At 41.4% G+C, this 22,775-nt stretch overlaps 1 protein-coding gene across 8 annotated transcripts in view; it reads left to right on the top strand.

Annotated features, from left to right (window-relative positions):
• The window catches only part of RBPJ (recombination signal binding protein for immunoglobulin kappa J region), a 223,212-nt gene that overhangs the window by 109,851 nt on the left and 90,586 nt on the right, over nucleotides 1-22,775 (top strand). The window contains exon 1 of one of the 8 annotated variants that reach the window (XM_070613032.1): nucleotides 1,275-2,222. The exons of 2 other annotated variants lie outside the window; for them this stretch is intronic. In XM_070613032.1, the coding sequence (XP_070469133.1) occupies nucleotides 2,164-2,222 (59 nt within the window). In that variant the 5' untranslated portion in view covers nucleotides 1,275-2,163. Of the gene's footprint in view, nucleotides 1-1,274; nucleotides 2,456-2,794; nucleotides 3,282-22,775 lie in introns of those variants that run through there. 5 more of the 8 variants (XM_070613035.1, XM_008513788.2, XM_008513789.2 and 2 more) reach the window with 5 other exon arrangements.

Here is a 22,775-nt window from a genome sequence, read left to right as displayed (position 1 = left end):
ACAGAAACCACACCAGGGCAATCTGAAATGTGCTTGGTTGAAGAATGTAACCAGGAATTCACTGGACAAATAAATAATCCAAGAAGAAAAAATGCATTTAAAACAGCTGCCACTAAAGCATCTGATGAAACAACACCTAAAACGGAACGAGTATTTCAACAAACACAGAGAAAGGTGAAGGAAAGCAAAACCAGTATTTTAAGTCTTATTAGGAGGAGGAAAGAAAAAAGCCATGAAGAACAGACAGCGATATATAGAGATTACTTCAAAAGGCTAGGAAGAGATTAGGGAGAAGAAATTAAAAAAAATTGTGTCCTTGAATGGGAGGCAGAATCTCTACAAGGCAACAATGAGAGAGCTCAGAGAGCAGCATTTTTTCTCTACTCAACTCGAGAGGCCAGCGGGTAGATCAGAAAAAAAAAAAAACAATTGCTAGAAGAGAGTAGCTAAGGGAATCTGAACTTGTTTTAAAGCAAGTAAAGTGGTAGCCAGACTAGGTGACTCAGAGGAATGACTCAAACCCGACACCGGGGGCCGTCAGCGCCCGGAGGCCGGGGGCGCGGCGTCTAACACATTTTAGGAAAGTACCAGGCTCGTGGAGGGCGACAGGAAACCTCCCCGGGGGATCGGGCTGGGGCTCCTCCTGCCCTAGCGTGTGACCTCTTACCATCCGCGCCAGGAGGAGTTTCTAAGCTCCTGGCTTCCCCTTCTTCCTTTAGAGGCTCCCCCCACCCATTTTTTCTTCCACAAAGCGTCATCGGGCGTGTGTGTGCGAGACGTCGGCCCCCTCCCCGCCACCCTCCGCCACGCGCCCACCTGCCCCGCCTCCGCGGCGAGCCGCTCCCTTCCCACCCCGCCCGCGCCCGCGCCCGCGCCCGCCGCCAGCCGCCCGCCGCCCGGGCACGCGCGGCACGAACAGCGCCCGGAGCTGTACTAGACAAACACCTGTCCGCCTGGGCTCCGCGAGACTTGGCGCGAAAGCATAGGCAACAGTGGGCACGTTCTCGCGAGGTTTAGGAAATTTCCCACGGCCCGTGTTGTGTCTGAACCGAGTAGTGGAAGGCGGTGGGAAGGAGATGTAGCGTGAGACTGGGCTGCCCGCATTGGGCACATGCGCAGTGACGCCCGCGCGTGCCGCGCTGCTCCTGCAGCGCCTTCCCGCAGGTTTCGGGCTGCGGATTCCAGTTCTCCGGGTTTTGGGGCTCCCTGCGGGAGGCAGTGCTGGATCTGGGAATCTCTAGGAATTGAAAGGGCAACGGGGCGGGGAGGGAGAAAGGGGTGCTGCAGGTAGGAAGGAGGGGGCAGGGTTCGGGCCCTGCCCCTTTCTATTAAATGCCCAGAAGGGACAAGTTTGCTCCGAGACATCCAGGATTAGGTTGCCTGAAGTACATTTCGGCAGCGAGCAGCAGCATCAACTGTACCAGGCCTACAGGAGGACCTGGGCACAGTCTGTCCCCGTATACATCTGGGTTCACACAGGGCTAGGGGCTGCGATGAGGTCCTCAGGAGGCTCCCAAACCTGGCAGCTCTCTGCCCAGACGGGGTCTTTGGCTTGAGTGCGGGTTAGGGGAACGGTGGTTCTCAATTCCAACGCAGTTTTCACTTCTGGGGAAAACCGAGCGTTCTGGCGTGTGTATGCGAGGTGCACATTAGAAGTGTCTTTGCTAGAGGCCTCGTCCTGACCTCATTTCACACCCAAGAAGAAAGCTAAGGGCGACAGAGCTCAAGTGCAAAAGTTTTTCGTTTACAGAGCTCTGGCGGATCGTACCATGCTGTAATCTTGTCTGTCTCTCCGCCAGCATGAGGGTCAAGTGAACTTAGTTCCTTGTTTGTCATTCGCCCGAACTCCAGGCATCTCTGTAGCTCCAGCACCTAACGCTGACATTAGCATAAAGGAGGCGTCCAATGAACGTTTGAATGAATGAAAAGGGCTGGGAACCAGAGTGAGCGGGAAGCCACTTGGAAAACACCCATTTGAGGAGGTGTTTCATCTAGGCCTGTGAAACGCGGCAGATTTTCCCAGGACCCCTCCTCCCTTCCCCTCGGCCCCGCCTCCTGACCCCTCCATTCCCCGTCCCCGTTGTAATCCCCTCCGGTTTTCCTCAGTCTCCACGTACGTCCCTCAGGGCGCGTCCCAAAACCCGGATAACCGGAGCGCTCCCCATGGACCACACGGAGGGCTCGCCCGCGGTGGAGCCGCCTGCGCATGCTCCATCGCTTGGGTAGGTTTCCAGGGAAGGCAGCGAGCAGGATCCCCTACTCCGCGGGCGGCGCGAGGCGTCTGGCTCTTCGCGGCGGCTGCGAAGGGAAAAGGAGCGCGGGGGCTGGGTGGAATCGAGGAGTGAGGAAAAAGGGAAGGGGCGGGGGAGAGGGACCAGGGAAGGCGTCCGGGGGAATCTCGCGAGGGTTGGAGTTTTGGCGAGAGTTTGTGGAAGATGGCGCCTGTTGTGACAGGGTAAGTCTGGGGGAATCCGAGCGCTGGGAACCGGGAAAGTTGCGGGCGTCTCGCAGCCCGCGGCGGGCGGCGAGCTCGGGGGCCGCGGCGCGCTGGGCGTCCGGGGGCCGCGGGGGCGGTGTCGCGTGCGCCGAGCGCGGCGGCGTGTGGTTGCGCGCTGCCCGCTGTGCGCCGCCGTGGCTCGGGCTCCGGCGCGTGAGGGCGGGCGGCGGCGGCGGCGCGAGGCCGGCGGCTGCGGGCGTGAGTGCGGCCGGGCGCGCGGGGCCCGCGGGCGCCGTGCCCGCCGCGCGCCTCCCGCGCTCCGCCCGCGGGCCCTGCCTCCCGGCCCCGCGCAGCTTTGTTCTCGGCGGCCGTCGTCGCCTCCTCGGCGGGCCGGTGCCCCCGGCCCCGGGCGCTTTGTTTTTCCCTGCTGCCCCCCGCGACTCTCTACCCCTGGCCCTTTGTCTCGCCGCCTTGGGCGCTTTGTCCGACCCGTCGCGCCCCGCATCCCTTCTCTATCTCCTCCCCTCAGCTGTCCTCCCTCCCGTGCCCCTTTGTTGTGCCCCGCTCTCCTCGGTAGCTCAGTGACCTGCCACAACCCAGGCGCCAGATTTCTGTCTTAATTTGTCTTTTATGATTTTTCTCACGTGTTTCCCTCTCACCTTTCTGTTTGGTCCATGATCACCCCCAGAGGCTTTGTCTCCCCCATCCAGTGGCTTCTTCGCTTGGCACCCCCCTTCCCCTCCCATCGTCGCTTGATTTATCCACTACCCACGGTGTCTGTCGCCCGAACTGTCTCAGCCCCGGGGACTCCATCTGGTTCTTCTACGTGCAGACAGGCGCTCCGGTTTGTTGTTGTTTTTGTAGGTCTGAAAGATGCATGGGGATACTTAGTTTCCTCTTCGGCGCTCCTCCTCTCCGCACCCTTTTCTCTCGGGATTACAATGTCTCCAGTTTTCTTCGCGGTCTCTTCGGGCCCGTGGTTGTTTTGCTTGGAAACAGTAGCCCTGGAAAAAGATCTGGTCTCTTGGTTATTGTCGTGTCCCCCTGCTCCCCCCCTCCCCCTTGGATTCTGACGGCCTAGGCCAAGGGCAGCTGTCGTAGCTTTGCATCTGGGTTACCTGCGGGTATTGTAAGATTAGTAGAAGAGGAGCAAGGTATTTTTTTCTGTTGGTGTGTGAGAATAGTTTCCGATATCCACATTGGATTTTCATTTGGTATGTGGGTAGCAGTTGAGAGAATTTTGGTGTTACAAACTTGTGAATGTTGGGGTGGAGAATTTCAGCGTTTTCTAGACTGTAGGTCTAGAGTTTTTACTGTATTTTTACCAGTAACTCCTGCTTCGCAAGGAAAAAGGGAGGCATCCTGCTTGGCAATTTCATATAAATGTTTTACTTTTTCTTAATCATTGGTTTACAGTTATATGGCTGTGCTCTGTAGATTTATGATAACCCTTCTGCCTCATCTTTGGAGTTGAAATGAGGAAAACACTTAAGAGTGCAGTTTCTGGTTGATGAGTACTGCTTCTAAGATCTTTGTGGAAAACCTTAATCAAATACAATGGAAAGATATTTAAGTAATAGCCTTAAGTAAGGTAAAGGCACTTATAATGTTAAAGGAACTTTAAATTGTTCAGAGTTCTTATTGTTATGGTAATATAAAAATTTGGGGTTGTGTGTGGGGGTGGGGGGAGAGTGGTGTGGTGTATTTAAATGACTAGAATAATTTAGTCTAGTGCAGGGAATAAGGGGTATTTGATCTACCAGGATTACTAGACTGAATACATTGTTCATGAGTTTTTCCCCTGCTTACGAGTTGATCGCTACTTTTTGGAAGATATGTTACCTATAAAATCATTTCATAAAGTTCCACACAGAGCGCTGCTACTAGAGGATATACAAGGTTTAGTGTGAGGGATGTTGGTGGAAAGCCTTGTTTTTTAAAAAGCTGAATCGAATTAGTAGTTTGAATTTTAATTAATGGAAAATCATGTTTCATGATTGATACATGAGGTTTTTGTGAAAATTTACAGTTTGGGTTTCATGAGTGAATTTTACCAATAATCATTTGTCTCCCTTGTTCTTAGTGCGTAATCGTTCTTTTGAAGGTAAAATCATGTTGATTCTGACTGTAAGCAAAGTGTAAATACAGTGTAATAATGGAAGGTGTTCTGCTCTGGCTTGTGTGTATAAGAATGATCACACGAACATCGTAAAAGCAACTTTTACAATTCGAGTTTCATTATTTTCTAAATTGTGTAAGACTTTTATTTCACGACCAAATAAAACAATGCCTTTACTAAATTATATCAAACAGCAGTGTATTTAGACACATACCGGAGGAGTTGTGGTTGGGAAACTTTTATTCTGGTTATTGACTATTAAATCTTTGAATTTATTGCCTGTGCATATTGCACATGTATCTATGGGGAGTATATTTTCAGGAAAAAATAGAAGACTCATAGTATTTTCAGATCTATTCTAATATATGCTTCTAGGTGTTAGATTTTAAGCAGTTAGGTTTGTTAAAAAGTTATATATTATCCTATAGCCCCAGATTTCTGTCAGTGTTTTTTAGGGGGCTAAGTTAAAAAATAGTTTGGGGGGGGGCCACTCTTGCCAGCTGTAATTCATTAAATAATCTTTGGCACTCTGAATGAATAAGATATTAGGGGAAAAAAATAGTATGTTTGAAAGTTCTTACAAATCTTAATTCTAGTATTGAATCACTTTAAAAAATAAATTTTAAAAACCTGAGACTTGGCTTTAAAGCATTATTTTGGATTTTGCTTCATTCTAATACTAAATTTCATGTTATTTCAAGTAGGGGCAGTGTTTTCTCATGGATTGACTAAAAGTTGTTATTTTTGGCATCTGGCTTTGTGATTATTTCCCAGTTACTCTACTTCCCATGGGCCAGTTTCCTAACTATGTAGTAAAATGGGAATTGTTAATAACTTGCCACATCTGCACAGGATTGCTGTGCCTTCAGATTTGCAGAGAGCATCCTTGGATGAAAGGTGTGGTTAAAGTCTAGGAATTGTTACTGAAATAAGCTGATGTGAAGTAGGTCATATTTTATAGGAAGTCAAGCAGGAGGTTATGAACTAAGTTCTTGGCAAGTCACAGTGGTGATAGTGGGATGAAAAAAACCAAAATATGTATTATAGTTTGAGTAATAAAACAGATACATTTTCCCCCCGTAAGCTTCTAGGGAGAGGGATAACTAAAACAAATTACAGGGTGGTATTTGTGTGATGTGCGCTTGTGCGTGTGTGTGTTGTGTAAGAGATTGAAGATATGTGAAACTCAAATGTAATAACACATTGTAAAATTTGGGCATGCTTTTCCTTTATTGATTTGTTTCTACATGTAGTAATAATTTTAAAAAATGGTTTCACTAGATTCTAGGCCAAGTCTGTTAATAATGACTAATTTTAAACATGCCTTATATTTTTTTAATGCTTTGCTCTCAGGAATATTTTCTAACAACCAGAACTGTAATTTCAGACTTGACCTTTGGCCTAGGAAAGTCTTTTGCATTTGGGGGACACCATAGATATTTATTGAACAAACAAAACCTGTTGCTTCTGTATTCCTGGTAGATGATATTATGTCCCAGCTAGCTTTCCACCCCAGGTTTCTGGATTCCTCTCACGCTAACCTTTTACCTTTAATCACTAAGAACTGATAATTTTCCCTCCTGAAGCGTCTCTTCAATCTATTTCATCCTCACTGCCACAGTTCCTGCTCTCATCATTTCTCACCCGGATTACTACAGGCATTGGCAACTTCAACTTCCTCTTTCTGATTCTAGGCTCACCCCCTTTATTCCAGTTTCCACACAATCTTTCTAAAGAGCAAATCTGATCATTTCACTCCTTAGTTTAAAAACCTTTCAATGGCTCCCCCTAGCAGCCTTCATTAAGAGAGGCAGCTGAGTGGAGAGTGTATGATCTCACATTTAGGATTTAATCTGAACTGGATTCCAATTCTGTTTCTGCCGCTTAAAACCTCTGTAACGTTGACGAGTGATCTAACCTCTCCTTCCCTCTTCCATCAGTTGCGAAATTATTCTTAGCTCAGTGGGTTGCTGTGAGGATTAAATGCAAGAAAACATTTAGTAGGATGTCTGGCACACAGCAAGTGCTCAAAAAATGTTAGCTAGCATTGCATATAGCTCCATAACGACTTGATTTACCTTTTCTCCATTTGAACTGTTTACCTTTCCTTCATTTTCAATGCTCCATCCATATTTAAGAACTTGGAATTCCCTGTGTGGGCTCAGCAGCTTAATGCCTCCCTGTGCGTGAAAAGTGCTGGTTTTAGTGGGTTATAATTCCAGACTTAGGTCTGAGGATATTCTATCCGGGTCCACCAGGCTGAGTTCAGTGTGCCTTCTGTGTGTTCCTGAAGGACCCAGTATAGTTTTCTTGGAATTGTCATATTGAGTTGTAATTGTCTGTCACACCCAAAGGCTGTTAGTTACTTAGTGGCAGATATCATTTTCTTCTTAATCATTTATATATTCTTACCTCAAAAGGTTTTGGGTTTTTTTTAAAGATTTTATTTTTCCTTTTTCTCCTCAGAGCCCCCCCGATACATAGTTGTATATTTTAGTTGTGGGTCCTTCTAGTTGTGGCATGTGGGACGTCGCTTCAACATGGCCTGATGAGCGGTGCCATGTCCACACCTAGGATCCGAACCAGTGAAACCCTGGGCTGCCAAAGTGGAGCGCACGAACTTAACCACTCAGCCACAGGGCCGGGTTTTTTGACAAAGAACTTAGAGTACTTTGAGACCTTGATACAACATGGTTCATGTAGGTAGAATTTATTTCTTTATATGTATGACTTGGATTCTGTAGGGAATTTAATTGTTGAAGTACCCAACGGAGTTGCTGTTTTCAGCTACAGGCATTATAGCCCCTGAAAACATTATGGGCCGACTCTTAGGCAATAGTTCCTTTTGGATACTATTGGATGCTAAACAATACTATATTGTTTGTAGAAAACTGCCAAACTTAAATTTCACATTTTGGTTTTTGTATGGTTGACTGTGAACTGTTTCTCCAAAGGTTCCATTATTTTTAAGTGTTTTAAGTACTTCTTAGATGTGTAGGCATGTATATTAAACCTTGAGACACTATAAACTGCTTTTTTTTGGGATCCACAACATTGAACCTAACAATAAGTTGATAATCTTCAGGGAGGCTGAGGTCTTGTGGACAGATACTTGTAGATAATTTCTCCGAGTTTCAGGTTCTACCTCTTTAAGATAAGGAGCAGTCACTTTGTTGTATTTGTCTGCCAGGCACATTGTGACTATCAAGTAAGGTAAAATATGTGAAATTATAAAGACCCAACAAAACAATGTATGTGTAAGTGGTTTGTAAATAGTAAAGCAATCTATACAAATATTTTAATTATAACATTCGGTTTCTGCTGGTAGCCTTCACAGGCAGGGTGCAAGATTTTTTTATACTGCAACCTGTGGTTTGTTGATCATGTCGTAGGAAGGCAGCAGTGTAGTAATATGTGCAGAGGACCACAGCCCTTGAAATATGTGCCTTTGCGTTTTGAGCAGACATACTTGGTAAATTACTGCTTGACCATGAATGTTGTCATTGAGCCACCCCCAACTTTTTGGGTTCTACTTCTTATTGCTCTTTTCTCTGCTAGGACAACCGTAATAATGTAGGAATGTTGAATGCCCAACTGCTACCATCTCTCAGACATCTCTCAGTTCTGAATGCCCCGTAGGCCTGGCACAACATCATGGTGTTGCTTATGCCTCATTAGGCCTGCTTCTGCTTCAGGGAATGAAATGATAGCCTAATAGTGTGAAAAGGGTAATGTATTTCCTGAACATAACTTACTACTGGGGAAACTACCAGGGAAAAGCAAGCATCGGAGGCAGTCTCGATGGTTTCTGTAAGTGGTGGTAATTACCTGTCTGTATAGATATTTGGGTAGGTTTGTGTGTTGAGACAATGCATAGTGATTAGCATGACTGTTTTTCAGTCAGATTCCTCATGTTCAGGGCAGTCTTGCAAATACCTACACTATTTTAAGTTTACAAAAATGAAAAGATAGAAACTACTACTCTTTTTTTTTTTAAAGATTTTATTTTTTCCTTTTTCTCCCCAAAGCCCCCCGGTACATAGTTGTGTATTCTTCGTTGTGGGTTCTTCTAGTTGTGGCATGTGGGACGCTGCCTCAGCGTGGTCTGACGAGCAGTGCCATGTCCGCGCCCAGGATTCGAACCGACGAAACACTGGGCCGCCTGCAGCAGAGCGCGCGAACTTAACCGCTCGGCCACAGGGCCAGCCCCAGAAACTACTACTCTTTAGGCATCCTAAGTTGCGAAAGCCTTGTGATAAAAGTGCTGCACCTGTTGGATGTGAGATGGACTGCACTAGAAAATCAAGTTAACCCTTTTTAATTCCCCTCTTGCACTTCCTTTTCTATATTCAATAGTTTTGATTTGGTCTTAGAACTAACTTTTGTGCATTGTTAATTAGATGGTAGATAGAATTGTAAATGAATAAGAATAGTTGCTCATGAAAAATTTATATAATGAAAAATGTTTGACTTCATGAAACTTTTTTATTAGTATGGTAAAGATTGTGTTATGTAACTGCGATATTAGTTGCCTTATAAAGTGTAGAACCAATGTTATGGCTTTTTTCTTTATTATAAACAACTTATTGTGGAACTGATCTAATTCGCTCCAGAACATACTAGCTTTAGGCTAGTTTGCGTAATTGGAAAAGGGTCTTTGTTCCCTTTTTGGAAAACTGCAGACCCACTAAGATCTTGCTTTATTTTGCCAGCATACTTTTTTTTTTAAATGGGCTATATTGTTTTAGAGCAGTTTAGCTTCACAGCAAAATTGAGGGCATGGTACAAGAGATTTCCCATATACTCCCTGACTCCACAGATGAATACTGTAGCCTTCTCCATTATTAGCATCCCCCGGCAGAGTGGTGCATTTGTTAAAACTGGTGAACTTACGTTGGTACTTTATTGTCTCCCCAAGTTCATAGTTTACATTAGGGTTTCTTTCTCCTGGTCTTGTACATTCTGTGGATTTCTCTTTCTTTCTTTTTTTCCCCCTTCCCAAAGCCCCAGTACATAGTTGTATATCCTAGTATATAGGATATACAGCACAGCTTGGTGAGCCGTGTGTAGGTCCGCGCCCAGGATCCGAGCTGGTGAACCCTGGCTACTGAAGCAGAGCATGCGAAATAACCACTTGGCCATGGAGCTGGCGCCCCAGTCTATGGATTTGGACAAATGTATAATGTATCTACAAATATATCTATCATTGTAGTGTCAGACAGATTAATTTCATTGCTCTGAAAATCCTCTGTGGGCTTCCTGTTCATCCCAACCTCCTCCCTAACCCCGAGCAACCACTGAACTTTTTGTTGTCTCTATAGTTTCCAGCATCCTTTTTCACATTACTTAACTTGTGGTACGAGTGTGAGAAAATATTTTGTGTAAAATTATCTAGTTCTGTGCAAAGCTCCTGATCCATTCACCAGCTGGAGGAGGTAGAAACATTGAATTCCCAGACATGAAGGGTTAAGGGAAATGAAGAGTATGACCATGCTTTAGTGGTTCTCCTTTATAATTGCTTTAATAACAGTATATTTATTAAAGAAACATTTGTTGAGTACTAAGTAAATAGAAGACTGCTGTGTACTGGTCTTATAAAGATGACTAAGAAATGGTCTGGTAAAGCTCATGATTTAATGGAAAGTACACAGATAATTGTAATAAAGGAGATTATAAGTGCTGTAACAGATGTATAATAGTGATGAGAACAGAGGTGTGAATCTCTTAATCGGAGGAGAGTTTATAGAAAAGGTGATAGTTGATAGGGAGTGGTAGAAAATAAAACTGGAAAGTGGTTGGGGGCCTCTTGGAGGACCTTGAGTGCCAAGCCAAGGATTTGAATAACAATCAGGGATATTAGGGGGTAACATTGAACATTTTCAAAGAGGCTGGATGTAAACAGTGTAAAATACACTGGAACTGATGGAGACCATAAGAAATGTGTAATTGACGTCTGATCTGACTGGTAGACCTAGGAATGGAAAGACAGCAGCTCTTTCGAGTCAGGGTGGTAAAGAGAGCTTTGGAATTAGTGTGCAGTCTCTAACATAGATCTGTGGTTATGAGCGTGTCGCTTAATCTAAGTCTCTCCTTTGTCTAAAAAATGGGAGAAAATAATATTCCTGGTATTGATGTGAGGATTAAATGAGATAAGAGATATAAAAGGTGTAGCTCAGTTCTGGGAGTGGTAGGTGCTCAATAAATAGCTCCCCCGCTTCCTGGAGTAGAATTTAAAGATAAGATCGGGGGGTGTGGAAGGGAAGATGGGAAAATAAACGATTGAAACCTGGGTGATGAAGTAATTAGAAATTATGTCTGAGTGAGGTGAACAGGTGTAAGAGAACCTACCTAACAAAGTGTTTTGTTTCTTTTAGCTTTTAAATAAATACTGAATACTTATTTTTGCATACTTATGTAATATTTAACATTGTTCTGCAATTATATAAATATATCTATATTGATTGTCAACAAGCTCCGTAAGGATAAGACCGGTATTATCTTGCATTATTATGGAGCAACTGCTATTGGTCAATGTCAGTTGCTGGGTGAATGAATATGACTTGAATGAATTTAATATGTAACAGTTGCCGCTAGGTGGCACTTCGTCTAAGTGTTAAGGCTGATATTCAGCATAGATTGTTTTTTCTACATAGAACCCACGGAGAGACTGACCCCTGAATTATGACGTCTGAATCAGCTTTCTGCCATTTCTGGACTATACTTTTTGAAGTGGAATATTAAACATATAGCAAGAAGAAAACTCAGAGTGTTAAAATAGAAAAGCGTAATGGCATTAGAATATGTCCCCTAGAAAGAAGCTGAAGGGAACCTCAGAGAAATTCCCAAGTGACCAAATTCCCCATCTTCTGAATGTATTTAAAGTGAAATCTAGTGGTTAGATTTTTGGACCAGGAGCGATCCTAGTGCCTTGCTTTAGTTTTTCTTGTTAAGACTATGGATTGCTTTACAGGAGGAGACTGTGGGAATTTGTTTCTTCCTGGATTTAGTGAAGGATGATGAAGTGAGGGCTGTAGGGATACTGGGCTATGATTTTATGTTCTCTTATTTATATTCTGGTATATTGTACTCTCCCTGTTGTGGAGTAACATACCATAGAATGTTGCTCCATCCTGTGTCACAAATGTTACAGCTTATTAAATCTGTTAGATACAGGAAACTTCAGAGCTGGAGAAGACCTTCCTAGTCATGTGTTCTAAAGTAGCCACTCATTTAAAGGTGGACACAGACAGATTAAATAGTATACAGTTAGCTAATGGCTGGTGGAGACACATTCAGTGATTGAGCTGGGACTAGTTCCTGGTTGGTGGTTTTAGGGGAGACTTATTCTGGTCTTTTTTCTGTTTATACCACTCAGCCTTTTAATGTTCCATGCCATTTGCTTTTTTTTTTTTTTAATAGTCTTTTTTTTTCCTATTTTTGTGGGCTTATACCAAGAATACAAATCTCTCAGCCCCGAGCCTGGTTGGTGGAGGGCTGCTGTGCCAGTGTTGCTTAATAAACGGTCAGCTCGAAGCCTGCCTGTTCTTTCCTCCTTTGCTGTTTTCAGGTTCTTTATGCTGTTTGTGTTCTTTATCTTGTATTTCTGACTGACTAGAGTGGCCCCTTTGAGGACACATTTATTCTCACCTTGCATCTTCTCACCCACTCTGCTTTAGTTGCCCATAATCAAGAACTGCCTGGGGACTTACCCGGTGGCGCAGGGTTAAGTGCGCATGTTCCGCTTTGGGGGCCTGGGGTTCTCCGGTTCGGATCCCCAGTGCGGACATGGCACCACTTGGCAAGCCATGCTGTGGCAGGCATCCCACATATAAAGTAGAGGAAGATGGGCATGGATGTTTGCTCAGGGCCAGTCTTCCTTAGCAAAAAGAGGATGATTGGCAGCAGATGTTAGCTCAGGGCTAATCTTCCTCAAAAAAAAAAAAGAAAAAGAACTGCTTGGCTTCAGTTGCTCAAGCTCACTCTAGTCTCTGCCTATTGCCTCCCTGGCTTCTTAGTTCTGCCACCTGCACTAAATTGCAGCTGGCTGTTTCTAAAGCGCCTGGAGGAGAAAATGGAAGGGGAGACTGAGAAAAAATAAGACTGTCATATAAGGAAGGAGGCCACAACTTGAAATTTTATACTGGAAGATGGGCTGGTTTATGAACCTGATGATTTTCGTACAGTGATTTTTCTATTTTATATGTTACGACAGTAATACTCTCTTGACTATAGAATTGATTAAATCTGTTCTGTCATCTGTGCTTATCCAAATGTCTAGGAAGTGAATTAAATCTATTTCAACATTCCAGAGATAGTAGTGAGAGTTTTGGTAATTTACTTAGAGCTTGTATAATAATGAGTGTCATAATTTGATTAAATGGATAGTATTGAATTAGTAGGGGTTGCCACTTCGCTATTGTAATGTTTAAAAAACAAACCTGGATAGCTTGTAGCTTTTGAAGCTTATTTCATAATTACTAGTAAACAAGCCATTCTTCATCCTGGCCTTCTCCCACAATATACAGTGTAATATGTACATTTTACATACAAAATTTAGTTGTATGTCATTCATTTAAACGTAGTTTCTTAGCTGTAACTCTTGAAAGTCTTCAGCTGGTATATTAAATAACTTTTAAATTATATTAGAATTTAAGTTCATGTGCTAGCTTAGGTGTGCAGTTGATTTATTTTTTCATTTCATTTTTAGCTTGTTTCTATAATTTCAGGGAAGTGGCTCTCTTGAGGTGGAAGTTTTTCTTAAGAGTTAATTAGTGTCATCTCTATACACATCTTGATTATTTTTCTTATTAGAAAAATGTGTTATAAGACATTCAAAAGTTATTTAAATATATCATGTAAAGTGAGCCCCTGTAGTCTTCCACCAGGAAAGTAACTACTGTTAACAATCGGGAGTATATTTTTTAAGGTTTTTTTTTAAAGATTTTATTTTTCCTTTTTCTCCCCAAAGCCCCCTGGTACATAGTTCTATGTTTTTTGTTGTGGGTCTTTCTAGTTGTTGCATGTGGGACGCTGCCTCAGCATGGCTTGATGGGCGGTGCCATGTCTGTGCCCAGGATCCTAACTGGGAAACCCTGGCATGCCGGAGCAAACTTAACCCCTCGTGGCCGACCCCCAGGGTTTTTTTTTTTTTTTTTAAATACAAATGCTAACATTCTGTTTTATATTAAAAATGTTAGTAGTTTAGCAAACATTAAGGGGATTAGGAAACTGACATTTTGTTAAATATCTACTGAGTCCTCAACTACAGGGGTTTGGTAATGTAACTGAAGTTCACACAGCTTTGCTTCTGCCTTTGCCATTGCACTACCCTGTACTGACAGCTTTTGTTTATCGCTCCACCTAAATGGCAATCACCTGAAAGCTTCCACGCTCACTGCTAGGTGGTAAGACAGTCCCAGATATAAATAAGTCTAATGCAAGGCTTTAAGGAAAAGAGGATTATATTCTTCTCTGTTAGATTACTCTAAAAATAAATCTGTTTTCTAGAAATGCATTCAAAGCTACACTTGACTAGTCTTTGAACTCAAAAGTTTCCCTGAAGTAGCATTATTCATCTTTAAGTAAAATTTTAAATAATCTGGTCAGGTACTTGTGGGATGTTCCGTCAGTTAATCCTCCTTCTCACTTAGTATTTTCAGGTTTTATCATGTCTTTTTATTTTCCTTACTAAAGACCAATTATCAGGTCTTTTAATTATTTTGTATACACATTCTGTGGCCTTGGACAAGTTATATAATTGCATTGTAATTTAAGTTGCCCCTTATGTAAAATGGACAGCGTATCTCAGCATTCTTGTGAGGATCAAATATATGTATGCAGAGGGGCTGCCAGACTACGTCTGGTCTATAAGAATTGCTTAATGTCATTTTCCTTTCTTACCTCTCATTCAAGTCACTGCTGTATGTTTTCGTTACCACTTGTCTCACTTTATGTTCCTATTTGTGTTACATATATATTTTTTTAGTTTAACTTTGTTTTTATTATTTTTTATTTTTTTGCTTGAGGAAGATTGTCCCTGACTTAACATCCATGCCAATCTTCCTCTGTTTTTGTATGTGGGACACCACCACAGCGTGGCTTGATGAACAGTGTGTAGGTCTGTGCCCGGGATCTGAACCCTTGAACCCCAGGCCACTGAAGCAGAGCATGCAAACTTAGTCACTACGCCACTGGGCTGGCTCTTGTGTTACATGTTAAAATCTGGTTTTCACCCCAGGCCATCAGTAACCTTTCAACTGGGTCCCAAAGCCTCATTTCAGTTATCAGCCTATTAACTTTTCTGCATCTTTTGTTTTTTGTTGACCATGATGTCTTTATTCTTGACTAACAAGATACTATCTTTATCTTTTGCACATTCCGTCTTTTCTTTGCTACCTAAGCCTTCTCCAGTCTTAAATGTAGTTTGCAATCTCTGTCTTTCTGTTCTTGTCTTACATATTCTTTGATTTTCTATCTGTATCGTCAACTCAGATGTTTAGATCCGTATGTCTAAAACTCCCATTGGTTGTTCTGTAGGCTCCTAAACTTGGTTTTTCTAAAAATAATTTGTTGTTTCCATCACCTAGACCTGTTATAGCATCCTATAAAATAGGCTTGATATCTGTTATCAGTCCCACTGTCCATCTAGCTGTCACAGGTAAAAGTGACTTCAGAATCTTGCTCATTTCCTCCCACTCTCTTATATCCTTATTTTGTTAATGACCAAGTCTTTCCCTTTCTGCTTCCAGATTTCTTGTCTCAGATATTCTGGGCTCTCCTCTACTTGCTTGTTGCCATTACTTTTTTCTCTAGGCCTGTTTTCTCTCATAGTTGGACTGTTGTCATGACTTGTCAGGTGCCCCGCCCCCCCCCCCCCCCCACCGTTGCCATTGCTTCCTTCTTTAGTCTGTGGTTGTTGGTGCTTTGTTAGTGTACACCTGATAGTTGGGGGTTTGTGGGGCGGCTTGGTTGACCTAATTTTGTTGTAAGTGGTGTCCATAGATTTTGATTTTGCTTTCTAGTTGCTCTGTCTTACATGGGAGAGATTGAAAAACTATGCTGCAGCTACCACCATCCTAAAATCCTGTCTGAGTTTTAGAAAAAGTCATCAGACAGTGCATGTTAATTGTGAACTAAATCAGTGTAAAGTGAATAAGATAGTTCCTCTACACACCTAAATGCCAACTCCAGAGATATGCACTGTTTACAGTGGGATGAATATCCCTCCAAACTCAAAATTAATTCTTCTTGCCATGGTTGTCTTTGTTTCTTGCACATTGAGAAAGGCAAAATCATGGTTACTCTTTTTATGAAAGATTCCGTAAAAGTCGAAGTAAACTTTTTTTGCTCACATTAAAGGATGGAATCAACATCTTTAACATTGACATCAGGTAGTGCAAATGCTACATATATTTTTTCTCCTGATAACAAAAGTAACAAAATAGAAAAAGGGAGAAAAATCATAATTCTATCAAATTAAACACAAGTAACATTTTAATGTATATTTATCCTTTCAAGCGTTTCTTTTTAAAAAATGTTTTGTCATCCCCCAAAAGTAATATGTAGATGTATTGTAAAAAAGGCTCAAACAGTAAATGTAGACAGTAAGGAGTGGTGCCTCCTGCTTCTACACTAGATATGGTCTTTGTTTAGAGTGTGTGTAGCAGTGTTTCATACTCATAAAATGCATTTACACGCATATGTAATCTTTTTTTATTCCTTCTGTTGGTCCTTTCTTCACATAAATTGGATCGTACAAAATAAACCACATATTGTCCTTCCCCTTGCTTGGGAACATATTTCTTGTGTAGCTCTGGGTGTTAGTAGGTGTGGCTCCCCATTATTTTTAATGGCTGATTTGAGGTACTTTGCAACTTTTCATTTTTTGTATTACTGTCGTGAACACATCTGAGCATGTGTGAAGATATCTAAAACCTGGATACTTTTAAGTGGAGTCACTTTTTTCATGTTTATTGGTCTTTTGTACTTTTCTTGTGAATTGTGTATGCATAGCTATCCAGTTTTCTGATGAAATATTCTTTTTCTCATTTTTTTTTTAAGATTTTATTCTTTTCCTTTTTCTCCCCAAAGCCCCCTGAGACATAGTTGTATATTCTTCGTTGTGGGTCCTTCTAGTTGTGGCACGTGGGACGCTGCCTCAGCGTGGCTTGATGAGCAGTGCTGTGTCCGCGCCCAGGATTCGAACCAACGAAACACTGGGCCGCCTGCAGCGGAGCGCGCAAACTTAACCACTCGGCCACGGGGCCAGCCCCTTCTTTTTCTCATTTTAAGAACTTTTTATTTTCCAGATAGTACTTTCTCAATTTTATGTTATTTTCTTCTAGTTTTTCCTTTATCATTCAATTTTATTTATTGTCTTACAGAAGTTTAAAATTTTTATGTAGTCATATTTATAGTTTTTCCATTGGCTTTGTGTCTTGCTTATCTTCCTCGCCCTGAGATTATGAAAGCATTTTTTATGTGTTTTTCTTGTGTATGTTCTTTTGCGATTTAAAAAAGAATTTAGCCCTTTATCCCTTCTGGGAGATTTTCTTTTTCTCAGTGTATTATGTTATGTGGGTTCTAACCTTATTTTTTCCAAGTGTATGACCAAATATACAGCATTTGTTCTCATATACTCAATCTTTTCTGTCCTCCTTTCTGTTGATATAGAGCTGTGGTTCTTAAAGTGAGGTCCTTAGACCCCCAGCAATAGTATAGTCTGGGAACATGTTAGAAATGCAAATTCTTTTGCTCCACCCCAGACCTCGTGTATCAGAAGCTCTGGAGGTAGGGTCCGAGACCTGTTTCAGCAAGCCCTCCAGGTGATTCTGATGCCTGCTGAAGTTTGCAAATCACTGTGAGAACTCCTCTACTTGGGCTCTAGATCCCATCCCTTCCTAGCTACTCTAGGACATTACACTGGCCAGCTAGCCTTCCCTCTCTCTCTGGTCTCAATTTTCACCTTTCTACTGAAGCATTCTTGAAAGTGTAGAGACATGCTGTTATTTCTCCTTTGGACTCCACACTCGCCTCTAGTTCCCCATTTCTCTTTTCCTCTTTGCAGCAAAATTCCTATAAAGAGTTCTTTCTGTCTCCAGTTACTTTCACCCCATTCTCCATAAGCCTACTTCAGCCAGGCTTTTGTCTCCACCACTCCGATAAAACTGTTCCTTTCAAGATTGCCAGTTCCTTTCACTCAGGTGAATGGTCAATTTTTAAAAAATATTCTCTGACTTGACTTGATCAGCAGCATTTGGTATCTTGGATCACTCCCTTCTTGTTCAAACATTTTTTTCATTTGGCTTCTAGGATTGCACACTCTTATTTTCCCATAGATTTTGGCACCTTTTTCCTGGTTTCCTTTCTAGTGCTTTCTCATTTTACCACATTTATCCAGCTTTTTATCCCGTATTCCATGCTACTTCCCTGTTTTATTTTTCTCACTTGCAGTGTCAACTTCTAACAGTATGTGTTACTTGCCTTTTTGTCTTTCTCTCCCCTGCTAGAATATAGTGCTTGGTACATAGTGGATTCTCAGTAAGTATTTGTTGAACGTATGAACAAATGAAGTGTTCTAACAACATCAGTTTTTGAATGCTCCATCCTTTCCCACTGATTTGAAATGCTACTTTTATATGTTGTACTCATAAAGTTTTATGGGCCCTCTGGTATTAATACAGATTCATCTAATGTGTTTTAAATGTAATCTCTTACCTGACTGTGGTGTTCAGTAACCTTGAGATCTGTTGTGTTTAGCCCTTGCTGTTGTCTGGTGAGGAAGATAGTGTGACTCCATTTTGTTTTACAGAAATTTAACTTTAAGGTTCACCTGCTAGTTGCTGGGAGAGTTGGAATTCAAGCTCATGTCTCCGGATTCCAAATCCATTGCCGTGAATATCTAATGATTGTGTAATTTAGTATGTGATAATGCTTCTGGGTGTTTCTCCTCTTCTACACTCCCCCCCCCCCCCAAATGCTTGGTTGACCCTGGAGCCCCTGCCTTCATTCCAGGTAGAGTATAGATCTGGGGCAGGAGGCTAAAGTTGAACAGGGAATTGATTTATGTGGGATTTTAAAAAAATAGACTTTATTTTTAAAAACAGTTTTATGTGAGATTTTGCCTCTGCTTTTCAGTATACAATTTTAGAAGAAAGATTCAGGAAAGAACAGAGACTGATGGTCATGAAATAGATTCTGTTTAACACTAATTTGATGTTAGCACTGCTTCACTATTTTTTTTTCTTTTTGCTTGAGGAAGACTAGCCCTGAGCTAACATCTGTGCCAGTCTTCCTCTACTTTGTACGTGGGATGCCTCCACAGCATGGCTGATGAATGGAGTAGGTCCGTGCCCCGGATCTGAACCCATGAACCTGGGCCACTGAAGCTGAGCACACAGCACTTTAACCACTCAGCCATGGGACCAGCCCACTACTTCTCTATTTTTCAGCATAAATGGTATCTCTTTGATCTAGGCATTAAGTTAAACGTGATACTATATGTGTCAGAGGGCCTAGAAAATGATTCTGTCACCATACAAATGAAAAGTATTACCGTTAAGAATGAATCAAGAGTCTCATGTTTTTTGTACTCCAGATACATTCATTCTTTCTATTATACTGGGGTACTTTTAATTTGGTTTTATGTAAAATTGTTCTATAAATGTCATTTTAAAGTTTTTGCCGTCAAATATTGTTGTTTTTCTAATAACTAAGACAGCAGCTGTGGATGTGGCTTAAAAACTGATGAGCATCTACAATGATGAGCCTTTATGGAGCAATGAAAGGCTGCTTACAAATTGTAGCCACGGTTGCAATGAATTCTTTGTTTGTTTGTGAATCCCCAAGGTTGAATGTGTTTTGAGGGGGGTGAGTTAGGATAATCCAAACTGAGAGAGTGTTTCTATTCTGGTCATCTTTGGAGCAATAATTTCTGCTACTGCTTTTTCTTTCTTATGACTTTGAAAGAATTCGAAAGACTTTCCTGACTGTTTTGATGATTCTTTCTCTAAATGTGTTATTTGATGTGTAAAGGTAAATTGTAATTTTAAGATGTTTTATAGGCATGTTTTCTGTCATCAAATATTTTTGCTCTCAGTAACTGCTGTGTGTAATAGTGTCTGTGGGTGACGCTGTACCTACCTCTACTGTCCAGTACTACAAATGTTGAGTTGTTGGGAACAAAACATATTCTGTTTGGTATGATTAGCTCGTACATATAAATAGTTTTAAGCACAGTGCATATACCTATTTTTATTTCAAAAGTGTATGGTTTTGATATGTTACTGAGCAGATCCGAATAGTTAACTATAAATTATTAACGGTAGTTTTACTCTGAGATATTAAAGACCACACCTGGAACTGAGCTACAAGAAATCAGAGAGCTGTGTTACTTTCTATGAAAATATCTAGAAGATAAAAGAATTCTAATAAATGTTTATTTCAAAAAAAAAAAAAGAAAGGGTGGAAGAGCAATAGTTGAAGCAAATGTGGTTCCCTGACTAAAAACCCCACCACTGTATATGTGGGATTATGGTCGGTATTTTTTTTTTTTCTTTTAGGGAGGTTAGCCCTGACCTAACAACTGCCACCAATCCTCCTCTTTTTGCTAAGGAAGATTAATCCATGCCCGTCTTTCTCTATTTTATATGTGGGACGCCTGCCACAGCATGGCGTGATAAGCGGTGTGCAGGTTCATGCCTGGGATCCAAACCAGTGAACTCTGGGCAGCCAAAGCAGAGCACGCAAACTTAACTGCTATGCCACCAGGCTGGCCTCTGTCATCATTATTTTGAAGTTCTTAAGAGTATATATTTGCAAATCTCTGAATTATTTATATATTTAAATCATCATGATAGATTCACTTTATTTGTAAAGGCAGTGGGTAATGTGCTTCCTGATCATAGATTGTTGAGTATTGAAGATGTTCAAGAAGTACAGGTTGAATATACTATTAAAATTAACTTTTGTTGTTGTTGTTAAATATAGTCTTGTTCTTCTTACTGTTTAAAAGAATTTAAACTTTGACGGTAACATCTGTTCTTTTATTGTGTGGGGCATATTTTCAGGAGGACTTTATGCATGTTAAAAATAACAGATTTTGTGAATTGTAGTTATTACCCACAGTCACTTTTAGATATAAAAGCGTTCCCAGTGAGTTACTTCTGATTCATAACCAAATTTTAGCAGAGCAGATGTAGACTACCAATGGAATAATTAGCCAAAAAATATTAGGGGATTAGAGAGCCCTTTGTGTAACATTTAACTTTAATTTCTTGGCCAGTTTATGTGAATAATTAAAGTTTTGAACCAGTTAAAATTTCTTTTCTTCTCTTGAGATTTCACAGTTGTCACTGATAGCTGTAATCACGAGGGAAGTAGCAATATTATTTCCATCAAACAGATGGCTTTTCTAGCACTGGTCCCTAACAGTGCCTACCGAGCTTCATGTTTATTTTGGACAATTTTCTAATAACACCAACTTGGTATACTTTTGAAAGATGATACTTGATAATAGAATATGACACAGATATTAAAATGACTTAGTGAACTTGAGAACTTCCAAAAGTTCTGTATATAATTCCCATGCTCTTGGGGAGTGTAGTCTGTTCCTGTGAGAGGAATCACCTAGTGGTGGATACTAATGCCTCAGCTGGCCTCTCAGGGATTCCTTAGCTACCTCTTCCACTTCTTGACTTTCATTAGGTTAGCTCTGCCGTCAATGTGCTATTTTCATTTTTGCTTATTAGTCAGATAACCAGCCCATCCAGTGCTTTGAGGCATTGGTAGCTTTTTACTCTGATTAAGGATAGGTTTTCGTTGTGTATGAGGAAGATTTTCAGAGACTACAGTGATGCAAGGGCTTAGAATTACAAAATCACATCTTTTTTCAGCTCTAATGTCAAGCTTTTGTAGAGATTTTACTTATTAATAGGATTACCCTTCCCTTTTTTTAATGTGTCTGTTTTCCTTCTCCTGTTGGAAATTTAAAAACGCAAACACACACGTTGGAGATGCACATGTATATGTATGCTCCTGAAGTTTCAAAAACACAGTCAACTATTAAGATTCTAAAAACTGTATTTATAGGCTATATTTACTCGATAGCAAGAGATGCCTGCTTTTTGAAGTAATTAATGACATCTGAAGGGAACTCAGTGACGTTTTGGAGATATGTGAAGACAGGTTGCCTTTGGAAAGATAGGGTGGGTCTTTATTTCTTTAATATAAATGGCTTGGGCAAGTTATGAAAGTGATTAGAGTCATGGTGGATATATCTCAACTTTGGAGCTTTTAAAAATTTGTCAAGAAAGAGAAAAATTCTATTGCTTTACACCTGTTATTGGGGGAAGGATGGTGCAGTTTGTTGAGATGAAATGGCACTGGGATAAATGGCATAGTTGGGGAGTTGAGTTAGTATTAAAGGGGAGAAATTTTTTTTTTTATTAAGATTATGATAGTTAGCAACCTTGTGAAATGACAGTTGTACATCATTATTAGTCATGTTGTTGGTACACCACTTCACCCCTAGTGCCCTCCCCCCACCCCGCCTTTCCCCTGGTAACCACCGATCAGTTCTCTTTGTCCATATGTTAACTACCACCTATGAGTGGAGTCATACAGAGTTCGTCTTTCTCTGTCTGGCTTATTTCACTCAACATAATACCCTCAGGGTCTATCCATGTTGTTGTGAATGGGACAACTTTGTCCTTTTTTATGGCTGAGTAGTATTCCATTGTATATATATACCATATCTTCTTTATCCAATCATCAGTTGCTGGGCACTTAGGTTGGTTCCATGACTTGGCTATTGTAAATAATGCTGCGATGAACATAGGGGTGCATGGCACTTTTGGAATTGCTGATTTCAGGTTCTTAGGATAGATACCCAGTAGTGGGATGGCTGGGTCATAAGGTATTTGTATTTTTAACTTTTTGAGGAATCTCCATACTCTTTTCCATAGTGGCTGCACCAGTTTGCATTCCCACCAACAGTGTATGAGGGTTCCTTTTTCTCCACAGCCTCTCCAACATTTGTCACTCTTGGTTTTGGATATTTTTGCCATCCTAACAGGTGTAAGGTGATATCTTAGTGTAGTTTTGATTTGCATTTCCCTGATGATTAGTGATGATGAGCATCTTTTCATGTGCCTTTTGGCCATCCGTATATCTTCTTTGGAGAAATGTCTGTTCATGTCCCCTGCCCATTTTGTGATTGTG

The sequence above is a fragment of the Equus przewalskii genome, chromosome 3 (assembly GCF_037783145.1).
Source record: "Equus przewalskii isolate Varuska chromosome 3, EquPr2, whole genome shotgun sequence".
In the NCBI taxonomy this organism is placed as follows: Eukaryota; Metazoa; Chordata; class Mammalia; order Perissodactyla; family Equidae; genus Equus; species Equus przewalskii.
Note: the sequence above shows the minus strand (reverse complement) of the source record. Positions and strands in the feature narration are given on the sequence as shown.